This window comes from Olea europaea, unplaced genomic scaffold, assembly GCF_002742605.1.
Source record: "Olea europaea var. sylvestris unplaced genomic scaffold, O_europaea_v1 scaffold568, whole genome shotgun sequence".
In the NCBI taxonomy this organism is placed as follows: domain Eukaryota; kingdom Viridiplantae; phylum Streptophyta; class Magnoliopsida; order Lamiales; family Oleaceae; genus Olea; species Olea europaea.
Window position 1 is genome coordinate 354,841 of NW_019264016.1, and position 11,047 is coordinate 365,887.

The 11,047-nt window shown below is 36.0% G+C and overlaps 1 protein-coding gene across 2 annotated transcripts; it reads left to right on the plus strand.

Annotated features, from left to right (window-relative positions):
- Positions 1-472: 472 nt before the first annotated feature.
- LOC111389176 (leucine aminopeptidase 2, chloroplastic-like) lies at positions 473-10,733 on the plus strand. 2 transcript variants are annotated; one of them, XR_002701685.1, is made up of 10 exons: positions 473-724; positions 1,339-1,753; positions 1,852-2,046; positions 2,255-2,480; positions 2,622-2,748; positions 2,939-3,034; positions 8,451-8,528; positions 8,767-8,827; positions 8,990-9,176; positions 10,283-10,733. XR_002701685.1 is itself a non-coding variant. In XM_023014068.1 (10 exons), the coding sequence occupies exons 1-10, from the start codon at positions 659-661 to the stop codon at positions 10,409-10,411; spliced, it is 1,584 nt and encodes a 527-aa protein (XP_022869836.1). In that variant the 5' UTR covers positions 580-658; the 3' UTR covers positions 10,412-10,733. The 2 variants fall into 2 exon arrangements, 1 of the variants encoding a protein (XP_022869836.1); XM_023014068.1 differs by having other exon boundaries at positions 580-724; positions 8,767-8,831.
- Positions 10,734-11,047: the final 314 nt, after the last annotated feature.

The following is an 11,047-nucleotide window of genomic DNA, read 5'->3' on the forward strand; positions in this document are numbered from 1 at the left end:
AACAAAGCCTTAATTAAAAGAATTACTTTATAAAATTAACCTAAGGAGTTAAAATTCCTTTTAAGAGAATATTCGATTGAAAAGTAGTTAAAATTTTGAATTTACTTATAAAATATTTAATTGAAAATGATTACAAAATTTTCAGATAATGGCAAACAGTGACGTGACTTTTTTCCCTCGTTAATGATTAATTATAGGGTCGGTCCATTATTTAACCGCTGCAATGAGTATTTGCCTCGATAATTTACCACCCTACAGAGTTTTAGGGGGTCGATACGTCCTCAAAATTGGGGTTCAATCTTTTTTTTTATTATTGTATTTGCCTCTATAAACTCCATTTGTACACATTAATGTAAAAATAAAATGAAAAATATAGTCGTTATGAATCACAAAAAAGATAAAAAGTCAAATATAATGACTTGATACGATGAATAAGGTTCATATTTTTTTATAAATAATGGAAACAAACGGGGCTAAATTCAGACAACAGTTACAAGTTACAAATTGCCGGCATTAGAGGTCTACAAGCTCCAACTTCTTCTTCTTGTTACTATCCTTCTCCACTCCCACCCCCTAGATTTTCAGGAATTTGCCGTTTGGCTCCATCTGGGCTTTATCTTCTACAGTCTCACACTTCTCTTCCAGAAGGGCAAAACGAATGGCTCACTCAATTGCCAAGGCCACACTTGGCCTCACACGACCAAACAAAATCGAGCACCCAAAGGTATTCTTTTACTATTGCTTTGATAGTAATTGTTTTGCTTAAGATTAAGAAAATCGTGAGAGTTCATTACACGCTAGATTTATGAAGAGATCAAAGGCTTCCTGTAGTGTACCGACTAAGATTTATGGTCTTATCTTTGTTCATAAATGCACTCTCGAGTTTTTGAATCTTAATTGATTTACTTGAATTGAAGCTTCTGTGTGGTGTTTATATCATTGGGTTCCTAAATGTCCATCAAGATTGTGGGGATTGGATGAGGAGTAATTATTTTTAATGTTTCACCAATTTTTTGAGACACATTCTGCAAGAAGTGGATATTTTAGCCGGTCTGTCCTTTAAAAATTATTATCATTTTTCTTGGAGGTATTTATATCTCATATATTCCAATTTTCAATCCCTTTGCATATTTTTAAGAATGAACCGTTCCATTTGTATGCATCATTTACCAAGTGAATGGTGCATGTTAGTGTTTGTTTTATATATGTAGTTGCATACATGTGCCTACATAAATTTACATATGGATGTTTATGTTCAAGTACAGCTTTCTTTGTTAAGTATTTTGGGGATTAATTGCTGCATCACTTAATTTGACATGTATTATTGAATGATTGAAGATATCATTTGTGGCAAAAGAGATTGACTTGTTAGAATGGAAAGGAGACATACTTGCAGTAGGCACAACTGAGACAGACGTGGTCAAAGATGAGAATTCAAAGTTCAAAAATTTAATCCTGCAAAAACTAGATTCACAATTAGGTGGTTCGTTGTCTAAAGCATCATCGGAGGAGGATTTTACTGGAAAGGCTGGACAGTCAACAGTTCTTAGGCTTCCCAATCTTGGCTTGAAAAGAGTATGTCTAATTGGCCTTGGATCAGCGGCATCAGCAACTGCTGCTTATCACAGTCTTGGTGAAGCAGTTGCTGCAGCAGCTAAGTCTGCTCGGGCAAGTAATGTTGCAATCATACTTGCTTCTTCCGCAGAGCTCACTACTGAATCAAAGCAAAGCGTTGCTTCAGCAATAGTAACTGGTACTTTTTCTAGATTCCTTCTCTTTCATTTGACCTGCAACATCAGTTTGTTGCTAATTCATTGAATTAATTTTGGGGGAATGTTCCATATGCCAAAGGATCTGTATTGGGGACTTATGATGACAATAGATTCAAGTCAGAGTCAAAAAAAGGGACTCTCAAAGCCGTGGAAATTCTTGGTCTTGGCACCGGACCTGAGATGGTAAAAAAACTCAAGAATGCAGAATATGTTTGTTCTGGGATAATTTATGGAAAAGAGCTAGTAAATGCACCTGCTAATGTACTCACACCTGGTTGGTAATCTTTCGTATCATCCTATTCATTTTGCTATTACTTTGCATTGCCTATCAAAGATTGATTATTTTGGAAATTTGCTTGTGTAATTAAGGTGGGAATCTCATTTTCTATGACCTTTTAAATTGTATATTTCTCTATTTCTTCGGTCTCTTCATGAAGTAAAATATGCCTTTTCTTGTTAATTTTGGTTACTTGATATGTTAGGAGTACTAGCAGAAGAGGCCAAAAGGATTGCTTCTGAGCACAGTGATGTTCTTTCTGCAACCATCTTGGATGTAGAGCAGTGCGAAGAATTAAAAATGGGTTCTTATCTTGGTGTTGCAGCAGCATCTGCTAATCCTCCGCATTTCATCCACTTATGTTACAGGCCCCCCGGTGGAGAAGTCAAAACCAAGCTGGCCTTAGTTGGAAAGGGGTTGACGTTTGACAGGTGAATAAATATGTATTCCAAAATATACTTAAATTTTAAAGAGATGCTGTCTAGAAATATGGTTGAAATGGGATATTGTTGCTGTGTTTCATGGGCTCCTCAGTAGTGCAAAATATTCAATTTTCTTCTTATATGTTCCAGTGGTGGCTACAATATCAAGACAGGACCAGGTTGCCTCATTGAGCACATGAAATTTGACATGGCAGGTTCAGCAGCCGTGTTGGGTGCAGCAAAGGCTCTTGGTCAAATCAAGCCAGCTGGAGTAGAGGTGACTCATTTCTTTTCCTTGTTACCATTTCAAGGACTACATGCTGTTTTTGTGGACTTGATTCATTTTCATGTTAACAGTCTCCTCCTTATTTATCTTTCATTTTAATTGAAAATATCTATAAATCATATTTTAGTTAAGTCATTTAGAGATTGATTGAAAAACCTGATAACAAATGATATTTATGCAGGTTCATTTCATTGTTGCAGCTTGTGAGAATATGATAAGTGGAACAGGCATGAGGCCTGGCGATATTGTTACTGCATCAAATGGAAAGACAATTGAGGTAATTTCTTCATTTTTCTATAGGATAATCCTGGCTCTTTAATTCTTTGTTAATTTTGTGAATTTATACTTTTAAATGTTCATGCTCTCATTGCAAAGGTTAAACCTTTTTGCATAATTTTTCTCTTCAATTTATTATTCTACTCAATTTTTATTCTCACAATTTGTATTAGATGTATCTGTATTGAGTCTGGATTTGGTTTTGTTATGAAGGTCTGGATTTTCTGCATATTTTCTTTCGAACATTCTTTCTATTGATCCCTCAAAAATAATAATCACGAAATCTTTCTCCACAGTATGTTTTTGGCCAAAAAAATTTTAATCCTCGCATCTGAAATAGATTTATCTACACAATGAATCTGGATTTGATTTCATTATGCAGATAGAATTTGAAGTTCTAACATTCAGTTTCATATTGTTGTGCCACATTGTCATCTGGCAGGAGATCTTACATGTTACTTAGTCAATGTCTACTTTGCATATAAATTTCTATGCTCTTACATCTTATTTAAAGCATGCCCCTTTCCTTTTCTGCTGTATTTATCATTTATAATTCCTCCTCTTCATGAAAATTTCACTGAGTAGAATGGACAAAAGATAGAAATTTAGGATCTCTTTACTCCATTTATAATTGTCCTTACAATTAATTTCATTCTTATGAACATATTTAATTGCTCATATAACGCTTTTAGTGACACAATTGTTGGCATATGTTCAATAAATCTTTTAAATTTCTGGTGTTCAAATACTTATGAATGAGTTCATTGTGCATGATAACACTATGACAGAGAATATTTTTACCACATTTTATCAATAAAAAATATACTAGAAAGAAGATTTCTCTATGGATATCTCAAGTTCGAAAATTTAATGAATTTTGTGCTAGCACCTGTATTTAATAAATTTTGAGGATTCAACCTGAGCTTGTTTTGTTACTATTGATTTTCCAGATTGCATTGTTAGGTTCTTTTATAACCTGTCTTCCATAATAGTTTGACGATGTAACTAAAATTAACTGCAGAATGACATACCAGACAGCAGTTTGCTTTATTGTTGTACATGGCTTGGTTTTTATTCTGATCATTTAGAGCACACTTGGATATTCTTTAAAAGTTCACTAAGTGGATAGATTTCAAAATTAATAATTCTTTTTATTGGTGTAAGTTGGATATAAGTAATTTTTTGTCACTGATGGTAAGAGTTAATTTATAAGTAAGAAAAAGGTGGTTGTTCAAACATTTTTAGAGGCTAAATGTTACTTTTACTTTCTTTTCTCAAGCTTAGCCAATATGCTTTTTATAGTCTTCCATATGGTTCTTTGGGTCTTTGGTTACATTGTATTAACAATGTCAATTGGCATGACACTGGATGCTCGTTTAACCTTACTCAGACACAAGTTTAAAAGAAAACTTTTCTCTCGCAAATATGTTTCACTATCACTCCATCCCAGAATAACTGTGGCAGTTTCCTCAAAAGGGTGTCCCATTAGGTTCTCACCTTTCATTTAAAGGAAGCTTTTCCCGTATTTTCGAACAACGACCTTAAATTTATGGACCCACTTAAGTTCAAGATATACTTAATCACCCATTTTCAGAAGCTTGGTGATGAGGGCATCTACTTTTTATTTAATTTTTAGTTGAACTTTATTTATTTTTTAGATTTTATTTATGTAATTGGGCTTGTGTTGGCCCAAGTCCATTCTACTTAGGGTTTTAGTCTTTACTATTTAAACATAATTGCGATGTAATTTCAGGGGTTTTGATGAATTGAAAAATATTTTGGTGGTTTTTTGCCCATGACTTCTCCTTCCTCTCCCTCCCCCTCTCCCCCATGAATTTCTGATTCTTCTCCGGTTTCTCCCCCCATTCTCTCTGGTTCTCCCCTCTTTCTTACTTCTTCTTTCTATTTTTTAATTCGTCCTACATCAAATTTGGTATTAGAGCCTAAACTTTGGTAATCTCTCATATCCAATCCAAAAATCTCTTCCTATTTCTTTCCCAAGAACTTATGGAACAGCACAAACAAATAAACTTTTAATGTGAGCAGCCGAGTTATTATTTTTTCAGCTTCTTCATAGTTGTTCCCAAAAAAAAAAAAAAAAAAAAATTACTGTTCGGGGTTACTGTTCAAGCCCAATTTCAGTTTTTTTTTTTTTTCGAAGTCTGATTATAACCAATTCATTAATATCAAATACCCCACAGTTTCACCCAATTCCTCTCTCACAACCACTCTCTTGCCGCTGCTGCCGCCTCTAATCACCATCACGCCACCACTTTATTATCTATTGTACCCAGCATCCAGAGCATTACCGCTTCATCGCCATAGGCCGCCACCACCAACCCAAGATCATAGACTTCCACCACAATTACCACACTCATATATTTCCTCGTCCATCTCAACAATCTAAAAGTCATAGTCACCACACTCAGTTTTACGTCCACACCAGAACCAGCACAAGTTACAGTCAACAGGGGCTAAAATCATTGGATACAAAGGGAAGAACAGAAGCATAGTTGGGGCTCATAAGTCGGCAATTCAGATCAATCGGCATACAAATAATCAAAACTAAACAATAAAGAGTACTTGATCTCTATTTAGTATTGGTTTATACCACTGCTTCATTTTTAAAATTGCATCAATTAAAATCCTGTGCTGCTGTTATCGTGATAATTTTAGCCTTAAACCCCACTTGATCGAAACCATTAATCGAAGTGACACCGGTGACCGAATTGACTTCCACTGTCCCCCACTTAAATTGATTGGAGAATTTGACTAGTGTGTTGACCCTTGCTTTGTCATTTTACATGTACTAGCAGTATTAGCTTGTTTTGGATTTAATTAATCCCAATATTTAAAATTAAATAAAAAAAATTGGTATAAGTTATTTTCCATTGCTTGCACGTATTGTTCACTGATCTCATTATAGCATGTCATTTAGCTGGTATTACATTGCATGTAGTTGCGTAGTGATCGACTTGTCGTCTCTATTTCCAATACATTGACCATGGATCGATCCCAATTTGACGCACTCACTAGACAATTAGCGCAACTTGCCACTAGACTATCGACTGTCCAATAAGATATAACTGCTACTCGTGAGGAGAGAAAGACCCTAGCTGCTAAGTTGAGCAATTTTAAGCGAACCCCTCGTTTGACTGACACTAATTCTGAAGCGTCTCATAATAGACATTATCATCATGGACAAAGTGATCAAGAATATTTTCGACGCGATCGTAGGAATAGGGATCAGGTTCGTGAGCGAGAACAAAGCCATGATCATCATGATACTCATTCTCTTCCTCGTGGTAAGGAGCGTTTCTTTAGAGACATTGACTTAGATATCCCTACTTTCGATGGTTGCTTAGATCATGGAATTTTTACCCAATGGAACACCCTTACACAAGGGAATCGGCTAGTAACTGAGTACATTGCTCAATTTGAGGAATTTCGAGTGAAATGTGATGATGTTGAGGATGAGGCCCTGACTTTGAGTAGGTTTATACAATGTCTAAGAGATGAACTTAGGCGTGAGCATTTCTTTCGAGGCGTCACTACTCTTGATCACGCTTACTCTTCAGTTCGGGACTACGAGTTACTTATTAGCACTCCATATGAAAAGCGCGACCACCATCGTTCTCCCATGTCATTAGCGCCACCTCAACATGAGTCTATCATAGAACCTCCCCCGTCTAATGTTCCTCAAATTTTGAAAAATAAGGGTAAAATTTTTGAAACTCCAAGGACTTCTCACCTGCTATGCATTAGATGTAAGGACTTTGGCCACATCTCTTTCAAATGTCCTAACCGAGCCTCAATCATAGAAGAATGAAAGGATATAATAGAAGAGTCGTTAAAAGATCAAATTTATGAACCTAAATTTGAAGAATGTGATGACTTGAATGATATTGAGGACACTTACTTATGCAGTATCAGGACTTTTCCTATGAATCTAGGGGTTGTACCCCTTGTTCCCGATACCCCTCAGTTAAATGTTGTGTGTCATACTCTTTGCCAACCCAAAGGTACGGATGATTTGCGTAATCATGTCCTTTTCAAGGAAAATCTTGAGAATTGGGATTTGATCCTCCCAACAATTCAAATTGCATATAACAATTTTGTGCATCGATTTATCGGTACGAGTTCTATCGAAGTTATTCATGGTTATAATTCTAGGAAACCTTTAGACCTTATTCCAATGTCTCCACATACTAGCATGTCTATGTCAGCTAAGGCATTTGTACGTCATCTTCATGACTTGCATATTGAGATCAATAAAAAACATGACGCAAGTAATGCATTATATAAACTTCAAGCTGATTCGCATAAACGATATTTTGAATTTAATATTGGGGATTATGTTATATTGCAAGCTTGTAGTGCTGGTCCTTTAAAAATTTTAAAGCATGTTGGTTCAAATGCACATGTCATTGCCCTTTCATCACATTTCGACTACCACTCTACTTTAAATATTGAGGATTTCGTTACTTACAAACACCGTGTTACTTCCTTTGATGATCTATTTCTACTTAGCTTTATGGACCCCAACTTGACTATGTTGATATTTCTGCTTTAATACCATCTATCACAGCACACAAAGATAAAATTGATGTTATTTTAGATGAGCGTGTTGTATTGACTAATGATGGCAAAATTCAGTACGTCCTTGTTTGTTGGGTAGATCGACGTGCTTCTTATGCTCCTTATTATATACAATCATGTGAAAATCTTGAAGATGAGATGCATGAGTATTGGTTATTTGGAGTCCAGTATCAGTACTTGGTTAAAATGAAAGATCGCCCCCCTTGGTCAGATCATATTCTTGGGAATAAGCTACAGTTTTCAGCACTATCAATCATGAAATTTTGTTACTTGGTTCGTCAGAAAGATCGTCCCCCGTGGCTTGACTTAACGCATTTGAAGTATCAGATTGACTGTAGCCTATACTATTTATCAACTCGACATGGTCGAGTTTTTCTCCCACCCTGGGAGAGTTGATGAGGACATCTACTTTTTATTTAATTTTAGTTGGACTTTATTTATGTTTTAGATTTTATTTATGTAATTGGGCTTGTGTTGGCCCAAGTCCATTCTATTTAGGGTTTTAGTCTTTACTATTTAAACCTAATGGCGATGTAATTTCAGGGGTTTTGATGAATTGAAGAATATTTTGGTGGTTTGTTGCCTATGGCTTCTCCTTCCTCTTCCCCCCCCCCCCCCCCCCCCCCATGAATTTTTGATTCTTCTCCGGTTTCTCCTCCCATTATCTCTGGTTTTCCCCTTTTTCTTGCTTCTTCTTTCTATTTTTTAATTCGTCCTGCATCACATGGTCTATCTCGACGTTCCTTGTTTTATATTGATGAGTTTATCTCACATGTTAAGTTACTATTCCCAATTTTTTGGCATTGATCATTCTTCAGGTAAACAATACTGATGCTGAAGGAAGACTTACACTTGCAGATGCTTTGGTATATGCTTGCAATCAAGGAGCGGAGAAGGTACAGTTAGTGCCTTTTCTCTACATCTCTATTTTTGGGAAGCTCCATTTTTATGGGTTTTATTCTTTTATCAGTTGTACATATATTTTGATATCGGGAATGAGAACCTAAAAGGCACGAGATAGATGATACACGAATTAAAAACCTGTCAATTGTTCACTATTTTCGAATAAGTCGGGCCACTTTTTTAGGGTTCACTTTCTGTTTTGATATGTAATGTCCTTTTAATCTTTTGCAGATTGTTGATTTAGCCACATTGACTCGGGCTTGTGTTGTTGCTCTCGGACCCTCTATTGCTGGTATGTGATTTATAAATCTTTGTTTTGTCCTATTATTTGAGAACATCCTCCGGTCCAATAGTTTCTGGCTTTTTTCATAATTTGGAATTCTCAAAGTGGTCTGAGCATGGAAATTCCTTGTGAAGATCCTTGAACTGATTTATTCTTGATATACAAAATCAGGTGTTTTACCCCCAGTGATGACCTGGCAAATGAGGTACTTGCAGCCTCAGAGGTAAGTGGTGAAAAACTTTGGAGGATGCCCCTGGAAGAAAGTTACTGGGAGTTCATGAAATCTGGAGTGGCTGATATGGTTAACACCGGTAGTCACCAAGGTGGCTCCATCACTGCAGCTCTTTTCTTGAAGCAGGTATAGCTCCCCCCACCCCCCACAACCCTTTCTTTCTTGTTGAATCAGCATTTTGGCATTATTAAGTTTGTTTTACCTTGTGTGCATTTGGTGTCTACTGAATCAGCTTTTTACTTAACCATTTTGAGAAGTGCGGAATAGTTGTAAATCTAATGGCCTAATTTATAGTTTGGAATGGTTCTAATAGCAAGTAGGTTGATTACAAATCTAGAAAATCGGCAATTTGGAAAGGGACTTCAAATTTTGACCCTTGGGGCTTTTTTCTCACAGCAAAAAATAAAAAAGAAAATGTTCCTTTTGTCAGAGGAAATCACCTATTTGAATATGGAAAAATTGGGTGCTACCGTGTATCTTTGTATTGGCTAAACTCACAAATTGGAGATACATGGGTCGTTGTGGGAGTTTAGTTCGTGTCTGGGCATAGGTTACTTCATTGTTGCAAGTGACTGTCGCTCACTTGGAGGCATTTGTGTCAAATTTGAATTGAGAGAGGTGATAAATTAGTCGGCAAACTAACACTCCAAATGGTGAAAGAATTGCTCCCACTCCATCTTGACTGGATCTGTTTGTGGGAATAAGGGCATTTTTTTTATTTTTATTTTTTTTATGGATCAGTAATTTTGAGTTCTTTCTAAAGGCCTAGATATGATTGCGTAGAATCTCTTCCCTTCTTTCCTTAAACTACATTTTTCTCTTCCCCCTAGTTTACTACTAATGACCTCTGCCGTTCATGACAACAGATATTTTCCTTTCATCGTTCTCCCGATTTTCTTAGGAAAAATTATTAGATTCACGTGTTATATTCGAAAGTTATCCCTCTTCCAACCTCTATAAAAGCTGTTTTCCTATGACTTGTTTGGTACTGTAGACTATAAAATTCTAAACACTATCAAGGAGGGAAAAAAAATTTAAATCTTGTCGTGCCAAAGATGTTTTAGAAGTTCTCCGTCCACCTTACAATGCATTAGGTGGGGTGCCTAACACAGTGAAACCCAAATGAGCTTCAGACTAATGAAAAGGAGAAACGAAAGAATGTATTGGAGATTATAACCTGTATCATAGTCTGTCTCGGTAATGGCATCTGACTTGTAACTGTTTATATGCAGTTTGTTGATGAGAAGGTCCAGTGGATGCACATTGATATGTCTGGCCCTGTTCGCAATGACAAGAAGAAAACTGCAACCGGTTTTGGTATTTCAACTCTGGTTGCATGGGTTCTGAAGAATTCTTCTTAGTTTGGGCCTGCTCGGATGACAAATACCATGTATCTGAAGGAGGTCGAAGAAAAACGGGAAAGATGTTATTCATGTTGTTCGATGCTGGGTGTCGAGTTATACTAATAAAGACCGTTTCAGAAAAGAAAACGAGGCCATTGCTGTGTTTTGGTTTTTTCAACTCTTGTTACTGTCCCTTTGGAGTATGAAGTTTTCTTTTATTTTTGGCCTTTTTGTCAATGTTCATTATGTTCTTGTTGCTGGGAAAATTGAAAATTAAAGTATGAAAAATGTGAGGTAGAACTTTTTGTTCCCGTAAAAATGAATACAGATTGTTCTTCAATGATAATATTACAAACGAGTGACCAGTTTCATGTTCAATTTTGAACAAATTAAACTTTGACGTTCCGTTTAAAATTTTTCGAAAACTTGTCCGAATTATAAAGCTATGACACAATCAAACCCGAACAAACAAAATGTTGAATTAGCTTATGATAAACTTTGATTTTCTGTTAGTCCAGCACTAACTTTTCGGGATATTTTTCCCTTGGATCTGTTGCAGGAAAGACATAATGTGCAACTTCGAGTTGTCAACTATATCCTTTATGGAAATGGTAAACAAATTCGAGGAGTTTCTTATACAAATATTCACTTAGT